The sequence below is a fragment of the Tachysurus vachellii genome, chromosome 7 (genome assembly GCF_030014155.1).
Source record: "Tachysurus vachellii isolate PV-2020 chromosome 7, HZAU_Pvac_v1, whole genome shotgun sequence".
Classification (NCBI taxonomy): Eukaryota; Metazoa; Chordata; class Actinopteri; order Siluriformes; family Bagridae; genus Tachysurus; species Tachysurus vachellii.
This window is the reverse complement of record NC_083466.1, coordinates 11,718,444-11,737,012: the sequence shown is the minus strand read 5'-3', so window position 1 is coordinate 11,737,012 and position 18,569 is coordinate 11,718,444. Positions and strand designations below refer to the sequence as shown.

Here is an 18,569-nt window from a genome sequence, read left to right as displayed (position 1 = left end):
AGTGACATTCTTATTAACACAGCGTTGTCCTGTTTCTGTGTCCTGTCTCCACACCAGAGGACATCCATAGTTACAGCAAACACACCCGTATTCATTACACTTAATTACTGTGGGAACCCGCACAACTGCGGCCTTTTTAGCTTAATGCAGTTCTGATAAATGCCACTGAGATGTGAAAAGATATGAGACATGCCAAGCATAAGGTAAGTGGATTACTTGAAATTGAAAGTGAAGTGACATACGGCTAAGTATGGTGACCCATACTCAGAATTCGTTCTCTGCATTTAACCCATCCAAAGCACACACAGCAGTGAACACACACACCGTGAACACACACCCGGAGCAGTGGGCAGCCATTTAAGCTGCGTCGCCCGGGGAGCAGTTGGGGGGTCGGTGCCTTGCTCAAGGGCACCTCAGTCGTGGCCGGCCCGAGGAGTCAGACTCTCTAACCATTAATCCACGGCTTGCCCTTAATCAGTGTTAATCAGTACGGTATAATGATGCGTAATTAATAGTCAAGATTGATAATAATTTATCAGATATTTAATAGGTGGAAGAAGATGAAGATGAGGAGGAGGAAGAGAAAACGTTGTGTGCATCTTCTATTATCTAAGGCACGTTGTGATTATAAGCTAGTGATGGCCAGTTCGTGAACGAATCGTTCTTTTGAACCAGTTCTTTTTAGTGAACTGGATGAACCGGTTCACCAAATCGGACTGATTCGTTCTAAACAGTTCGCGTCTTGAGTCAGCACTGATGCACAAGTTACTAAAGTTACTCACTTTCGGTCATGCCTGACAGTCGGTCCGACTCTAAATAAACTAATATCCCGGAGTATATGTAACTCCTGTACACTGAACTGATACATGTGCTGAAAGAACTGAGCTCGAGCTGTTGATACTGCGCATGCGTGAATTACTGAACCGATACAGCGAATCATCAGTACAGAACTGAGAACTGCTTGTTTCGGACGCGTCCGAGAACCGATGAGCTGTTTATACTTCGCATGCTTGAATCACTGAACTGATACAGCGAACCATCAGTACACTGAACTGAGAACTGTTTCTTTCGGACGCGTCCGACATACTGAGAACCGATTAGCTGTTGATACTGCGCATGCGTGAACCTTCAGAGCAAATTATACATATTGGGATATGCATAGTAACTAGTCATAGGCTATTAAACATTATAAAAAAAAATCATACAACTGTTCACTCAATATATGTCAGTTAATTTTACTATTGACTGTTGTGCAGGTTAGTCTGTATTTTTATATGCCGCTTTTTGTAAGTTGATGAAGATTAGTTTATTAACTTTATATCTTTAAGACACGAAAAACATCCACGTTTGCACATCAATGCCTGTACTGGGTGTTTTAGTTGCAAAACTTAAATGTAAGAAACGTATTCAACTAAAGTTATGCTTACAAAGAACTTTTCGAATGTGTTTAATTGATCGTATTCATATCTGCCGGCAGCGGGATGACGTCATTACGTCAGGACGTAAAAGAACTGGTGAACTGGATTTTTGAACTGGTTCATTAAATCGAACTGTCCGAAAGAACCGAACTTCCCATCACTATTATAAGCGCGTGCAGACTCCTGACTCCATTTCCCATCATGCTTTGCATTATTATTATTCTTGTGTAAGTAAAATGGCCGCCACGTCAGGCTGTTCTGGAGACTGTGCGCTTCAAAGAAGCCTAAATAAACTCCTGACGATTCCATCTGCGTCTCCCAGAGTCAAAACCCAAGCAGAAGCGTTATATATCATTTCTCTTGAGCGCTACGGAAGAGACCCGAATTTCGTCGTGTATTTCCCAGACAGTATTTGTATGTCAGACAGTCTGTATGATGCTACTGTTACTGACGGACACTGCAAAGTGAGAGTGTCTCTGGACCCCAGCCTGAACAGACTGATTCACAGAAATAAGCTCCGCTGCGGCTGTGTGGTGAGAAATGTTGTGTTCTCGGCTACTAACGAAGGCGAAGGGAACAGCAGGACTTTTCACATCCGTAGCCTGGATGTGGACAGTTCAGGCGCGAGCGACGCGGCTCTCCTGTCCCTGTTCTCTGTTAATGTGGACTCACTGCCGTGGGTGATGGGCGACGAGCCGAGCCTCATCCCGCTCAGGGCTCGCAGGAGCACTTACCTGCCCTTGTGGAATAATCACGATTTCATTGGGGAAGCCTGGCGGCACACGCCTCCCTCTCAGACCGGTGAGGAAGACTCTGAGGAAGAGTATGTGGTGGAAGGTAACTAACCTGTACTGACACGCCGTATCACCTTTTCAAACAACGCTTAATTTCCCCTAAAATAGCACTCAATGGCCATGTTACTATGGATACATTCACCATTTTGAAGCTACATTTACAGAGCAGAGGCTCAATTTCACTGACGACCCCCCACCCACACACACACACACACACACACACACACACACACACACACACACACACACACACACTGGATGTTTACTTCATGAGCTACTACTACTGACATGACAACTACTGTCATGTTTAAAAACAATAACTGAACCATTACTCAACCTGCAGAGGTGTAAAAGTGATGTTACCAAGTACAGGCTAAGTACATCTGCTAAATGAATAACTGTAAGTTAAGGCACACTCGACTTTCAACTTCAACTTTATTCATTTATATAGCACATTTTACTGCAATTTCAATTGCCCAAAGTGCTGCACAATATTACAAAAAGCATAAAGCAATATATATCAGACCGATTATAACAAAGAAAATTAAAACAGATGAAAAATAAAATACATAAAAGATAGATAATAGATAGATAAATATAAAGATAAAATGAATAGATAAAAGATAAAATGAAATAAAATATATAAAAGTATCAAGAAACTATCTCTACACAAGGTCTATTCTCAACGAACGCTAAATTAAAAAGATAAGTTTTTAACTGAGACTTAAAACCTTCTAAAGTTGAGGCCTGCTGAATGTGCAAAGGGACATGTTCCACAGTTTTGGGGCGATGACCATGAAAGCTCTATAGATAGAAGCTAGAAGCCCCTAAATTTTTTTGAGGAACGGGGAACTGCCAGTAGAAGTTTATCTCCTGATCTCAGCGACCTGACTGGAGTATGGTCCTTTAAGAGGCTGGTGATATAGCTTGGAGCGATGTTGTGAAATGCTTTAAAAACCACCAATAAAATTTTGAAATCAATTCTATACTGGACTGGAAGCCAGTGAAGAGTAGATAATACTGGAGTTATGGGTTCTCTAATTTTTGTGACAGTTAGAAACCTAGCTGCCGCATTCTGCACTAATTGCAGACGAGATAGATTGTGCTTGCTTATCCCAATATACAGAGAGTTGCAATAGTCCAGTCTTGAGGTGATAAAAGCATGAACTATGAGTCTATGACCTGTAGGTCTTTAGTATTAAGGATGGGTTTCAGCCTGGAGATCAGTCTAAGTTGATAAAAACTACTCTTTACTACTGACTTAATCTGGTTGTCAAAGCTGAGGGAAGAGTCAATAATACCAAGATTCCTAAGAGTAATTTTTATAGGTATGTCCAGTGGGGAAATAGCACTAGACATAGCTTCCTTAAGTTCTGATGGACCAAATATAATTATCTCAGATTTTTTCTCATTTAATTGAAGAAAATTGTGCAATAACCAGAGTTTGACTTCATCCAGGCAGAGTACTAAATTCTGTAGCGAGTTCAAATTTCCACCTTTAAAAGGCAAATATAATTGAGTGTCGTCAGCATACAAGTGATAAGAGATGTCGTGACAACGACAAATTGAGCCAAGTGGGCTCATGTACAAAGAAAATAAAATGGGCCCCAAAATAGAACCCTGAGGAAGACCGTATTTTAAAGATGCCAGCGAAGAAGAGTTATTTGCAAAATTCACAAAGAAAGTTCTTTCATGCAAATATGACTTAAACCACTTTAAAGCAGTCCTCTTGATACCTACTTCATCCTCCAGGCGTTTTAAAAGAGTTGTGTGTTCTAGCATGTGGGTTTCTGTGTGAAATTTTAAGATGTACTTAATTTTCATACTTATTATTTACAAGAAAATTGATTTAGATGACTTACCTAAATTTGACTTGAGTAATAAATTCTGTAATTTTTTTACTTTAACACAACACACACTGCAATGTCACTGCTGTGCGTACACCGGTCTATCATTCACGTATCTGGTTAGTGGTGTTTACTTTCCAATCATAGGTATTATAAGGACAGATGTCAGTAATCGTGTTGTGTTATAAAAGCGATTTGGTATTCAGCTGAAAGGAATTGAAAAGGAGTGTAATTGAGTTAGGGTCTAACATTGTTTTGTTGTGTTGCAAAGTTATTAATGTTGTTAATTTTCAATTAACTATTAATTTGCCTTTGAACAGATGCACAGCCGGTTGTGTCATTAGCAGAGCTCCGTCGTCGCTTTCTGAGTGGATCACTACGGCGCAGAGGAGCTCTGTGTGTGCGGATTATGCACAAATCCAGACTGATGTATTATGGGAAAGCGGATCAGAGTTGTGAATGCCCATACAAGGTTAGAGGTTATGATTATGAGTTAACATGAAACATATCAAATTTACCCTGTCATTCTCCTAACTCATAGTTTACTTCCTCTGTCTCTGACAGGCCGAGCTACAGGTTGCTGACGGCTCCATTAGTGTGCGCGTGGTGCTATGGAACAGTGTGTGCTTAGACTGGTACCGATGTCTGCAGCCTGGCCAAGTTTTAAGACTGAGTCGGTACAGAGTGAAGGACAGCTACAGCAACCACAGCCGAGAAGACGCAGAACCAAACATTGGTACAGAGAAACATCCCACATAAGCCCTGCTACTGTTCTCATCAGTGTATGTCATAGATACAGTTCCATCACTTGTGTGCACCGTACCAGAGACCAGTGCTCTGCTTTTCAAGCCTCTTCTCTAAAATTGTTTTCCGCCAACCCCAGTATCATTAATGGAAGTGTAAAAATCCAGTTCTAGCACACTGTTTAGTACTTTTCAGTATTTGGCTTCTCTAGCATTTTTGCCCAATTTGTTTCCACTTTCTCCATCAGAGATCAGTCTAAACTCCAGAAATCCTACTGCTAAAGTTGCCATCATCCCAAAGCAGCAAGTTTTACCTGAGTGGGATTTACCAGACCTGCCACATAACTTCCTCAGCGGGTAAACACACAAAAACAGTGTCTGTCTGTCTGTCTGTCTGTCTGTCTGTCTGTCTGACTGTCTGTTATGGTGAGTGAAGGTTTGTACAATGTATAATTTTTCAATTCAAATTACGTTTATTTTTGTGCCATTTGGCAGAAAACCTTATCTAGAGTGACTAAGAGAAGTACTTTTAAGTAATACATCCTATTACTGGTTTGCTAGGTCATAGACTAAGACTATTATCAGTCCGAATACACTGTTGTGAGGTAATATAGTAAGAAAATCACACAGATAAACTGAAGCCTTTGAAGACATCCAGTGATTTAGTTGTTCAGTCATCTAGAGAAGAGTCTTGATGCGTACCGTCCTCGAAGCTGAAAGCCGGTGGGAGCAGTCGAGCAGTACCTGCCGTATTGAACATGCTATCTCTGTTCTCTTTTTTGATGCAAATTTAAATATTTTTATAGTTACTGATCCACCCAGCTGCTGTTTGACCACTCAGTATTTGACTTTTTCAGCTCTGTTATATTTAGTCTTCTAAAGATGATTTGCTATTTAAGCTAAAGTTTGTGGGACACCTTACCACCTTATCACCCATGTATGAGCCCTCACCAAACTGTTGGTGCATCATGTCTTCTGCAGAAATGAGCTACAAAATTCTCCTCATAGCACTATCTGTGATGTTATCGGCGTGGTTGTTTTTGTGGGCCGGCAAGAACGTATCAGGAGTAAGGGTGAGACAGCACTACACACACATCACTCAACTAAGTGAAAATAATTAGCAGTGTTTCTGTTGAGGTATTGTAGTACAGTGTCACAAAAAATCCTCTTTTTTGTTTTAAGATGGACGAAGGTCAGAATTTGAAGAGTACCGCTGGCTCCAGTTGACAGATGGGACCACAGATCAACTAATCACCATCAAGCTTTTTTCAACATCACAGCCAGACATCCAAAGCCGAATCCAACCAAGTAACAATTGTTCTAGCCACATTTTTAACATAATCCAAAACTAATATCTTTCTAATCTTTTCCTCTTTTCGTTCTCAGTGGTACTGATTGTTTGTACTAGGCTCAAGCTAATAAGGAATAAAGTTGGCAGTGCTACAACCTTTGGCTATCTGAGCAACACATTATTTACCCAGGTGTACTGCACAGGTATCTCTCTCTCTCACTCTCACTCTCACTCTTCTCTTCCTCTCTCCTCTCTTCCTCTCTCTCTCAATATTCAACCAACTAGCTTTCAAAGCAAAATGCACATGGTTTCACTTATCTGAGGTCTGATTGTCTGATTGCACAAAGGCACTAGCTCCCACTCTGCCATGCCATACAGAGGTATTCGTCCAGTGCGACAGTTCCTGCAGTGGTTGAAACAAGTGGATGAGGCCAACATGCTGGACAGGGCTGTGATCGGAGGATACTTCAGTTATCCTCCCCTGCCTGTTTCTCTACAAAGCTTTATGGAAAACAGACAAGGTAAAGAAAGAAATGATTAACTAGTGCAAGGTGGGCTGCTTGCTTCACTTTAAATTGAGAGCAAATTTGCAGGCTAGATTACTGGCTTAATATTAGCTACATTACAGAAACTCACAGTCCAGTCTTTCAGAATTAGAATACTAATAATAAGTCTTTAACTTTGCTGTCTGCGGATTACCTCTGCTTTGTTTGAGACAATTACATTTTATGATGCTCCGTGCAGATTCATTTGATATTTGATATTTATTAAGAGCACATGTCCCTAGAGAACATGGGGTCAGATATATTATTTATTCCTTATTTAACCAGGAAGGTACCACTGAGCTCTAACCTTAAATTATATACAACACAGGATAATGAGGTGAAGGGGGAGACATAGAGGCCCTAGCAGCCATATCCATAACACATTTCACCTCAGGTCAAGATTTATGTAAAACAGCAATGTTTCCTTTTAATGCAGTCGGAGAAAGACATTTTAAAGTTTTCACTGGAAGTTATTTCTAAGGTAATAGTGTTTTTCCTCATTGTCTTATTAGTTATTCCATGCCAAAGATAGAAAGCAGTTTAAGAATACAGGGAGTGCAGAATTATTAGGGAAGTTGTATTTTTGAGGATTAATTTTATTATTGAACAACAACCATGTTCTCAATGAACCCAAAAAACTCATTAATAGCAAAGCTGAATATTTTTGGAAGTAGTTTTTAGTTTGTTTGTAGTTTTAGCTATTTTAGGAGGATATCTGTGTGTGCAGGTGACTATTACTGTGCATAATTATTAGGCAACTTAACAAAAAACAAATATATACCCATTTCAATTATTTTTCACCAGTGAAACCAATATTACATCTCAACATTCACAAATATACATTTCTGACATTCAAAAACAAAACAAAAACAAATCAGTGACCAATATAGCCACCTTTCTTTGCAAGGACACTCAAAAGCCTGCCATCCATGGATTCTGTCAGTGTTTTGATCTGTTCACCGTCAACATTGCGTGCAGCAGCAACCACAGCCTCCCAGACACTCTTCAGAGAGGTGTACTGTTTTCCCTCCTTGTAAATCTCACATTTGATGATGGACCACAGGTTCTCTATGGGGTTCAGATCAGGTGAACAAGGAGGCCATGTCATTAGTTTTTCTTCTTTTAGACCCTTTCTTGCCAGCCACGCTGTGGAGTACTTGGACGCGTGTGATGGAGCATTGTCCTGCATGAAAATCATGTTTTTCTTGAAGGATGCAGACTTCTTCCTGTACCACTGCTTGAAGAAGGTGTCTTCCAGAAACTGGCAGTAGGACTGGGAGTTGAGCTTGACCCCATCCTCAACCCGAAAAGGCCCCACAAGCTCATCTTTGATGACACCAGCCCAAACCAGTACTCCACCTCCACCTTGCTGGCGTCTCAGTCGGACTGGAGCTCTCTGCCCTTTACCGATCCAGCCACGAGCCCATCCATCTGGCCCATCAAGACTCACTCTCATTTCATCAGTCCATAAAACCTTAGAAAAATCAGTCTTCAGATATTTCTTGGCCCAGTCTTGACGTTTCAGCTTGTGTGTCTTGTTCAGTGGTGGTCGTTTTTCAGCCTTTCTTACCTTGGCCATGTCTCTGAGTATTGCACACCTTGTGCTTTTGGGCACTCCAGTGATGTTGCAGCTCTGAAATATGGCAAAACTGGTGGCAAGTGGCATCTTGGCAGCTGCACGCTTGACTTTTCTCAGTTCATGGGCAGTTATTTTGCGCCTTGGTTTTTCCACACGCTTCTTGCGACCCTGTTGACTATTTTGAATGAAACGCTTGATTGTTCGATGATCACGCTTCAGAAGCTTGGCAATTTTAAGAGTGCTGCATCCCTCTGCAAGATATCTCACTATTTTTGACTTTTCGGAGCCTGTCAAGTCCTTCTTTTGACCCATTTTGCCAAAGGAAAGGAAGTTGCCTAATAATTATGCACACCTGATATAGGGTGTAGATGTCATTAGACCACACCCCTTCTCATTACAGAGATGCACATCACCTAATATGCTTAATTGGTTGTAGGCTTTCGAGCCTATACAGCTTGGAGTAAGACAACATGCATAAAGAGGATGATGTGGTCAAAATACTCATTTGCCTAATAATTCTGCACTCCCTGTACACAGTGTGTATGTGTAAAAGAGAGAAAGAACAATGGTAACAATCCCAACAAAAACCTCCTTACAGAATGTTCCAAAATATAAAAACTATTTCTAAGCAAATCTATAAAAGTGTATCCATCATTGGAATATAAAAATGCAGTACACTGGCAGCACTTGTTAATCACTGTGTGTTTGTTTTGTTCAGATGAGGCAGGTCTGATCAGTGGAGGTGAAATGAGGCTCCGTTGTGACAGGCTACACTACAGAGAGACACAACGCTTCATTGTACAGTGCACAATCACTTCAGCCTGCTACCATAGCAGACAGGTACACCCACACACACACACACACACACAGCATCAGGAATTTATCATGATATCACTTAAAAGTTTTATGCTAATTTCTTCCTGTATCTCTCTTTCAGGATATGGGGAGGACGCAGAATTTAGACACACTGACAGCTCAACTTAGTCCTAGAGTGCCAAGACAAAGAGAAGGGTTTGTGTTTGTTTTTCTTTCATGTATAATGTGTCTTGTATGAGCCATGTGATGGCAGCACTATTTATATTGCAGGTCTGACCCTTTTAAAACTCCAACAAAGAGGAAATTGCTATTTTCCAGTGGGGCTTCCAGCAGCACACCCAGAAAGAGGTATTGAGTGACTGAGACTGAGAGTGAGACTGAGAGTGAGACTGAGAGTGAGACTGAGAGTGCGACTGAGAGTGCGACTGAGAGTGAGACTGAGAGTGAGACTGAGAGTGAGACTGAGAGTGCGACTGAGAGTGAGACTGAGAGTGAGACTGAGAGTGAGACTGAGAGTGAGACTGAGAGTGCGACTGAGAGTGAGACTGAGAGTGCGACTGAGAGTGAGACTGAGAGTGAGACTGAGAGGGAGACTGAGAGTGAGACTGAGAGCGAGAGAGAGAGAGAAAGCAAGCAAGCTCACTCTGGGGTTTTCTTTTTCTTTTCAAATGTTGTCAGGTTGGCACCACCTTTTCAACAATCATCAACAGAAGAAGATGCAGAGAATGGTGAGAAAACTATGAACACTTCCATTAAGGTCTTACTGTTGTTAGCAGCATACCAAATGCTGTAATGCAGTTCAAGAAATCCTTATAACATGCTTTAAAGTAGTAACTTCTGATATTAGAGCCCTCTGCTTCCCAAGGGATTCACAGCAATTACAATAAAAACACAGACAAGCCCTTCTCTTCTTCCCACTTAATGCAGTACGCTCTTTTGAAACTACGCATGCCTCCTGGGATGATTTTTAAGGAAATTGGTCAGAGCTGAACAGCCATATTCTGTCTGAGGGGAAATATGTAAAAAAGAAACCTGAGATCTGCTGAAGCACAATGGTCTCTGATTATTGCAGGTCTAAAATCACATGGTTTTAAATTTAAAATGAATTGATCTAAACTTTTCACAAGCTTAATGTAAATGTTTGCTGGATATCAAAATATGAAATAACTTGTTTGTATTAAAGAGTAATGCAGTTGGTTTGGGACAGCTAAAGTTTTGGAATGTCTTATATTTCCTTCTGCAGACTTCTCTCTGTTTGATGGTGCTATGGAATTTCTGGTTGGAGACAACAATGAGGATGAGGAAGAAGACGATGAAGATTTCTCCACACCACCCAGTAGCCCCATCCGGTCCCACCTTGGTACGGTTCATGTTGCCGCTGAGACGATACCAAGGCGCTTCTGTTATGAACGACGGCACGTCCAAGCAGCGGCTGTGGGGTTGCAGACCAACAGTTTCCACAAAGTCCTCCCACACAGAGAGCTGGAATCTTTTAGCCCCGCCCAGTGTTACACTGGTTACTTCACCTTAACAATGAAAGGTTGGATTGACAGAAGTAAACAGATGTGTTTGCAGACAGTTGTTGAGTTCCACGCACCCAAATCACCCAACGTTATATATTTGATTGTGTCTGTGCTTTTATGTATATATGCAGTTCTGTCAGATGGAGTGTTGCTGGATGTCATCTTCTTCCCTGCCACTCCTGGGAACTTGCACTGGAAGCCCCTCCCATTGACACATGACAACACATGGGAGTCTGTCCTTTCACATGGTGGCTTCTCTTCACATGCTCCACCCCCAAGCCCGGGTAAACAATAACCTCTTTTCCAGAGCAACTTATGGAAGTGCTTTATATTGTTCGTTCAAAACATATCCTCATGCTAGAGCAAATGGATCAACTACTAATAAAAGAATGAACCTGAACCCCTGTTATGCCCCTTTTCCACCAAGGCAGTTTGAGTGCTGGTTCAGAGCCAGAGCCTAATTTAAAATCAGTTCTTTCTTTTTCGACAGCCAAAGCACCGGCTCTGAACCAGGAAAAGTGGTTCTTAAGTAGCACCAAAACGTTGCTGGTCTAGACTTAAGAACCGCTTGCGTCAGGGGCTGGGGGTGGGGTTACTGTGACAAACAAGACAAAAGAGAACGTCGTTAGCGGCATTTTTAAATCATTTTAAATCAGGATTCGCCGCATTTGGATGCCAATGAAGGTTCGCAAAGCCATGAGCATGAACAGTAAAGCAACATCCCCCGTTGTTGATGTGTTTTTGTGTTTGCCGCTGCTGCGCTGACGTCACTGTATAACGTACAGTGATGTAAGACTTGGCTCTGTGATGGCTCTCTAGCCCATGGAAAGGCAAACAGGTTCTTAAAAAGCTCACCAGTGGAACCAACTTCGAACCAGCACTCTGAAACAGCACCCGGTACTTTCTGGTGGAAAAGGGGGCATTAGAGATCCTTTTTATAGCAGAAAATTATAAATGTGACTAGTCATAACTTTCATTATTCCATACATTATTTAAAAAACAAATATTAGTTGTCTGTTACTGTCATAAAATTTGGCTGTAATGGCCTTATGTTACATGTGGTTCGTTTTATGTACAAGGATTACTCATTTGTAAATGAGGTGAATGTTTCCCCCCATAATGTACTGTAGGCTTATTGTACTTCATGTATCTATTCTGTTGCGTAAGAGTTAGGAGCCTTTTCGCACAGCTTGCATTCATATTTCTTTGTTGTTTTTCACAGGAGCATGTTTTACTCAGCTTAGATGTAACATGCAAATTACAAATATGTTCTGAGTTTAGAGGATTGAAATGAGGGCGGAAATTAATTCATTGAGATTGACGGATATCCTTGTAAAGTAAACATGAATTACAATCACAAAGATTCTTTAATTTTCCACCCACAGCTGATCTGATTGCCACTGCAGCACAGCTGACGAATCAGAGGATGGTGTGTGTGCTAGAGGCGTGTGCGCTAGGTGGAGACAAAGTAGAGCTCATCCTAAACTGTGCTTTTCCTCTAAGGAGCTGACTGTACATAAATACAAAGCTGAGATCTCTTTTCCACACAAGCTAAAGGTCTGCTTTTGTAGAATTTAAGCACAGAGGCAATGTCTCACACTCACAATTCAGATTTTTTGTTTTGTATTGGACATTTTTTTATTCTTGAACAAGACCCTTTTCACACATAAAGGTGTTGAATATCCTCAAATCCAGCAGGTTCATTCTAAGTATTTATATATAAATGTAGATAAAATGATTTCTTGATTCTGTTTTCTGTTTCAGGATAAGTATTAATAAATGATAAGTATTAATAAATAAGTATTAATAAATGATAAGTATTAATCTGCCACGTTTTCACACAGCTTGCACTAAATAATGACCGAAATGGTCATTAACAATTTCTAAAACAAGTTTCTCCTTTTTTATGGAATTATATATATCTTCACTAAAGGTTGTGTATTAACCAGGCCAGTCAATTACTCCAGAGCAGTTGGTATTGTGTTGTGCTTTGGATATCAAGCACAAAAAGCAACCTCAGAGTCTTGCCAATTAATAACATGCAACGTATAGACATTGTAGTGTAAGGTGCAGATATTGATGGATGTGACTAGATTTTTTGTTCAGGGAGCTAAAGTTTGACTTCATAGCACCTTAATAAACAGCAGTCAGTTTATTCCTGCAGACTGTTTAATAAATCTTTAAGCTCTTTGAATAAATCAATATTTTTTACATTTAGAGGCTCAAGACCTTGTCATTTTCATAAACAATGTTGCCTTTGATGATGACAAATCTCACCAGCTCCTGATGGCTTCCAAACTGGTAGATAAGATGCTCCCATCTGCACAAAATAAGAAGAAATGGTTGTTTCTCTACTTCTCTATCGTAATACAAAAATCGTAATGCAAAATCTTGAATTTTGCTTCTCTGAGGTTCCATTTAACATTCATTAATGTTAATTCGTTATTGCTCTACCTCTTCTTACATGCTAGGTCGCAGCACCCAAGGAGGTAATATACAGTGCATGAAGTTCGCAAACCTAACTATCTCAAATCCTGCTTGTTTAATAGTCTCAAAAGTTTATAAAATCCAAACATTTTGTGGGCTGTTTGTGTGTACCGTGGGGCATTAATGATGAGAAGATCTCCTTGTTTGCCAGGCTCCAGAGATCCATGTGTCTGTGAGTGATTTAACGCGTAGGCTGCGTTTATTGTGGCAGCTGCCAGAGCTTCAGTCATTGACATTTTCAACATCACGCAGGCCAAGTGCATCACCATTGGCTAGGAAAAATTAGAATGTTACACACATACAAATAATACACTGTATGTAAAATACAGAACATTAAAACGTGTATGGTTCAGCTACCATGGAGCAGCAGTAAGCATTGGGATTAAAGTCACTCCCAAGTGATACAATAACTCCAGCATCAAGCATATCTCTGGCCCGAGGACATGGAAGCCTGGTTTGAGGGATGATAAAAATATTGATTTCAGCTCATTCGTGGTTTGAAGTTTAGAGCCTTATTAGTATAGTTCTATTGTTTTTACTTTAAAGATCTACCTGAGAATGTAGGCAGTGGTGGGCAGCAGGACAGCACACGTTTTTGCCCTCGCCATGGCAGCAATGCCCTGATCGGTCACTTCCTCTAGGTGGCTTATAGCTAAAGCACCAAGCTCCGCCCCAAGCTAACATCAGGAGTAATCACAGAAAGGTAATGTGTTATAATGTGTTATATTAGTGTTGGATTTAAGCCTTATTTCTCTATATGTCTCTTATTTGCCTTTTACAACAGGACAGTGCGAGACAGCACTATATGGTTAATAATATCAATCCAGGACTATTCATACCCTTTGTCAGTTTCCTTCTGAATAATGATACCTGTGAAAAATATGAGTTATTCTCAGGAACTCCAAGGACGATTCTTGTGTTTAAATTGGCCTTATCGACTTCCCCTTCGTAATATGGAAATGCATAAGACATACATAACCTGCAAATAAGTGCATTAGGGGGCAACAAGAAGTGGATGTTTAAATAAGATTGCTCTTGACTTCAGGATGACATACAGTACATGAAGCAATTTCCTTAGTCATGTAGTAGTTTGTGACATAAAGACCAGTTTGAAGATATGATACATTATGAAGTAAGTATTTTAATGCTCTGGCTAATACCTACAAGCAACTCCGTCTGCTATGAAATCACAAGGATTTCTGGGGAAAGGTTGCATAAAATCTTTCAGATACAGGTCAAAATCTTAATTTAATGTTTAACCATCAGACTGTGATCTATCTTTTTCTGAGACTTTAACTGTGACATGGTTGTTAGTGCCAGATGGGCTGTTTTTTTTTGTATTTTGTATTATATAACTGCAGATTTCCTGTGATTTTAACTCACAACAGTCTCTAGCGTTTACACAGAATAATGCAAAGAACAAAAAAATCTTCCTGTAAGCAGAGGGTCTGTAGGCTGGAAACAGGAAGTTGAAAGTAACTCAAATGATCAGTCTTTACGACCTTGGTGAGCAGAAAAGCATCGGAGAACCCTCAAAGTGCTTACACACCTGTGCAGAGTTCATAGGATGCAGTTCATCTCCATGAAAGTTGATGTTGAGGCCAATGTCTTTCCCAGCCTGGAGAATTTGCCGAGTGGAATTCAGATCAAAAACGCCTTTCTCACAGAACACGTCGATGTTGTCCACCTGCAGATTACCTGCTGAAATCTGCTTTTCTATTGCAGGCAGCTGCACTGAGAGAATGTCCTCAGTTGCCTCCTCCATAGTCTTACCTCTAAATGTTAGGAGAAGTCAAGAGAGTGTGTGAGATTATGAAAGTGACAGAGAAAATATGTGGGTTTTATGTATTACAATTGCAGTTCTTAATCCACTTCTAGCTGAACACATGAAACACAATTCAAATGATTAAATAGAAAATAAAATACAAAAAAAAAGAACAGGATGAAAAGATATGTACTTCTGTGTTCCAACACATTGACCTGCTTCTGCTTTGTATACAACATGAGCCAGTATATGAATAGTAACTTTTTCACCTGGCCACTGCATGTGCACCGCAGTATGTTGAAGATATTCCGATAGTCATGGTCTTCCTGGCTGCATCTATAACGTTCAACATTTTTAGCTCAGTATTGAGCTCCAGTCCATAACCAGTCTTACACTCCACCAGTGTAGTTCCAGCTCTTAGCATGCGTTCCAGGCGGCCCTTCAACCCCTGCAGCAGTGTTTCTTTATCTGTTGCACGTGTGTGTGTCACTGTGAAGTGAATGCCCCCACCGGCCTCATGCACCTGCATGTATGTGGCTCCAGCTAACTACACACACACACACACACACACACACACAATATATCAGTATGCATGGCAGGACCCAAATGTAAGAGTTTCAATGAATTTCAATGAATTCTTAAATAAACAAAATGGGTAACTTTATTTTTTAGTGTACCTTCATTGCAAACTCGTGCACTCTGTCACCAGCCCAAACTGGATGAGTGTGTGCATCAACCAAACCTGAAAAAAAAAATAGGTGACTTAATATTATCTAACTATATCACTTATCCTAAACAGGGCCACAGGAAGCCTGGAGTCTATCCCAAAGGATTTGGGGCAGAAGGTAGCGGATACCCTAGAATGGGGGCCGACGAAATGCAGGGCACAATCACATACCCATTCACACACTACATGTAATTTACAGATAACAATCAGCATACAATACACTTTTAGAGTGTCTTCAGAGTTGGGGAGGAAACATCAAAAGCATGTAACTTGCAAACTCCACACACACACACACACACACACACACACGGTAGAGTTGTGATCAATTGAATTATACAAAATAAATGGCTGCAGAAGAAGTACTTGCCAGGGAGAACACACATGCCAGTAGCGTCTAAAACTTTGTCAAACACAGCTTCTCTGTAGTGGGATTTGATGTAGACTGCTGGTCCCACAGCTTCAATAAGTCCATTACTAGAACAGACAGAAATAGATACAAGCAATTCATGTGCACAAACATAACAAAGCATATGCTTTCATTCCAGTCAAGTGTACATAAGTCCAGTCACATAAATATACAACTCAGAACATGCTTTCAGAAATGACTCACTGTCCAATGACCACACTTGCATTCTCAAGAACCGCCAAATTCTGCATTCCATCTTTGGTCAGAAACTTTTCACCATTTTTACACACCATAACCACCTGTTTGGCATTTTTCACTAAAAGCCGAAAACTGTCAGACATTTTGTAGCAGCTTATCCTCTTGAACACAAGCACTTTATCAGAGCTGAGTTCACATTTACATCAGACACATGAAGAGGCAGGTAAATATTTAGCAAAGTGTAAAATGAGGCAAGCCAGGGCAAAGGTCTGCTGTGGGGAGGAGCAGTGAGATGCAAAATAAATGGTTGGTGCTGTGGGGTGGGGGCTGGCTGATAGTGAAAAAATGTCAAAATCAACACACTTGATCTGTGACACGAATGATCTTTCAAAATCCACGAGACGGCGCAGATGGTCTGCTTTTTATACATATGTTAGATTTATGGGAAGGATTGCCAAGTTAAAGAAACACACAAGGTTCAATAACTAATTTAATCCATTTCTGCCTTAATCTTGGCTGACATGCATGTTACACTATGCCTAGACTATTTGCCTTTTGAAAGTCATCTTACTTAGGTGATTGAACAAACATAAATAAATAAATTAATGATAGCAGTTCTCAATTAGGTTAGATGATATATAATACTAATGTTATACAATTAGACAATTTTACTCACAGAAAAGTGATTGAATATTAAATCCTAATTTTTTTTTTCTCAGATGAGAGCATGATGTTTTTAAAAACATTAAATCAAAGCATCATTGAATACGTAAATGAGTTCACACTTAAAAAAAATATCATATAATAATCTTACTTCCCTTGGCTGCAGAACTAACAGTCCAGGGGTTGGAGTCAGACCTAATCTAGCTCCTCCTACCTGTACAGAGAGACAACTGTTTCAGGCTAAATATATGTGGATGTTATTTAGTGATATAGTGGGTTTAGATTTGGCTTACATGAGCTGGATTAGGTCCATCTTCAAAATGTGCCACTGTCCTTATCCAGAGCGATTTACACATATTCATACAACTGAGCAAAAAACTTCTGCATGTTGTTCTATAATCAATTTTTCCAAAAAAAAAAAAAAAGTAGTTCGGTGCCACAGGAAACACAACCGGCAGCACCAACTGTGATATAAGAATCCTTAAGAAATTCATCTGCAGTGAATAATCTTAGCAGCCTGCCTTTGGTTTGTTTCGGTCTGTCTGGATATGATGACACATCCACATAAATTGTCCAAGTATGCCACAAGTTCCCAAAATCTGCCAATAATGTCTGTGTTTGTTCATCTTATCTCGTATGACTACAAAGTACAAACTATATATATATATATATATATATATATATATATATATATATATATATATATATATATATATATATATATATATACACACACATATAAATAAAAGGCAGTACTGAATGATAGGTATGACAAGCTAACATATCCATTTTTTTTTTCTATTTCTTACAAATGTACTGCTCTTGTAAATTAAATCTACGCCTATGTGTCAGGTACATTTGCATGTCATATACAATACAATGCTCATGACAGAGGACAGTAACGTTACCATCAGTGTAACCTGTTTGAGAATAGTGTAAGGAATCTCAGAATGAAATGCTTCATCTAGACTTTTAAAATTGTACTTTGGGAAATATTCCTGAAGACTGCATTGAGGTGGATCTCGCAGTCCACTGATCTGTCTGACATGCTTTAAACAGGACTGCATGGTTTGCATAAACTCTACAAAATAAATCCTATGACAGATTAGGGCTGGGCGATAAAACGATAACGATATGTATCGCGATAGACACGTGATCGATAGCCAGAGCCGATCCTGACCTCCCTGGGGCCCTAAGCAAAATTCTGCTAAGGGGCCCTCCTACCTGACCCGTGAGCCATGTAAACCATTTGCCACACATTCACACTTGACACCCCACTGCTCCCACTACAAACCTCCCTCCTTTTAAAAAAGTTTGCTCCATCTCTCGGTCAAAGAGTAAAACAATACAGAATTAAATGAGGTATAAACAAATCTTTATTGAATGGAATATTTTAAATAGAATTTTGAGTTGAATATTAGCAATTGAATTTAAATGTAATTCCTGATATCAAAAATATGGTTACTACTAGAAATCACACTCTTAATATTTACATTTTAAGTATTGAAAACTGAATTCTTGATATCAAAAATCCACATCATGTGAATGTATAAAAGCTGAAATGGCTTGCCATACCGTATCACTGTGTTTTATATTATGCATTAGAGCAATACTTAATCCCTGATGGTTATTATTTACTGAGGGATGTGCATTCATATTGACCTGGCATTATGCCCATTCCAATGTAAATCCACTGGTTACCATATTGCATTAACGTTGTTATAACCTTGATTGAGAGACTATAAACATTGTCATTTAGGAGCGCTA

General features: G+C 39.9%; 2 protein-coding genes across 2 annotated transcripts; one reads left to right on the top strand and one right to left on the bottom strand.

The window, feature by feature from the left end:
* Positions 1-1,626: 1,626 nt before the first annotated feature.
* si:ch73-71d17.2 (RPA-related protein RADX) lies at positions 1,627-12,769 on the top strand. The gene is made up of 15 exons (XM_060874318.1): positions 1,627-2,255; positions 4,380-4,531; positions 4,624-4,795; positions 5,051-5,159; positions 5,784-5,875; positions 5,985-6,110; positions 6,189-6,296; positions 6,441-6,614; positions 8,936-9,057; positions 9,155-9,228; positions 9,304-9,381; positions 9,712-9,761; positions 10,277-10,573; positions 10,688-10,840; positions 11,942-12,769. The coding sequence occupies exons 1-15, from the start codon at positions 1,655-1,657 to the stop codon at positions 12,064-12,066; spliced, it is 2,433 nt and encodes an 810-aa protein (XP_060730301.1). The 5' UTR covers positions 1,627-1,654; the 3' UTR covers positions 12,067-12,769.
* On the bottom strand, positions 12,738-16,725 carry amdhd1 (amidohydrolase domain containing 1). Its single transcript, XM_060874319.1, has 9 exons — positions 16,146-16,725; positions 15,903-16,009; positions 15,486-15,550; positions 15,078-15,355; positions 14,593-14,818; positions 13,596-13,720; positions 13,401-13,494; positions 13,155-13,315; positions 12,738-12,876 (listed from the first exon to the last, which is right to left on the bottom strand). The coding sequence occupies exons 1-9, from the start codon at positions 16,280-16,282 to the stop codon at positions 12,771-12,773; spliced, it is 1,299 nt and encodes a 432-aa protein (XP_060730302.1). The 5' UTR covers positions 16,283-16,725; the 3' UTR covers positions 12,738-12,770.
* Between the last annotated feature and the right edge of the window lie 1,844 nt (positions 16,726-18,569).

Coding starts and splice junctions, on each gene's coding strand:
- si:ch73-71d17.2 (XM_060874318.1), top strand. CDS start 1,655: ATGGCCGCCACGTCAGGCTGTTCTGGAGACTGTGCGCTTCAAAGAAGC. Junction 5,876..5,984: donor AGAACGTATCAGGAGTAAGG/GTGAGACAGCAC, acceptor TTTTGTTTTAAG/ATGGACGAAGGTCAGAATTT. Junction 9,382..9,711: donor AGCAGCACACCCAGAAAGAG/GTATTGAGTGAC, acceptor AAATGTTGTCAG/GTTGGCACCACCTTTTCAAC.
- amdhd1 (XM_060874319.1), bottom strand. CDS start 16,282: ATGTCTGACAGTTTTCGGCTTTTAGTGAAAAATGCCAAACAGGTGGTT. Junction 14,819..15,077: donor GGTGCACATGCAGTGGCCAG/GTGAAAAAGTTA, acceptor CCTAACATTTAG/AGGTAAGACTATGGAGGAGG. Junction 12,877..13,154: donor CTCATCATTAATGCCCCACG/GTACACACAAAC, acceptor TATTTTGTGCAG/ATGGGAGCATCTTATCTACC.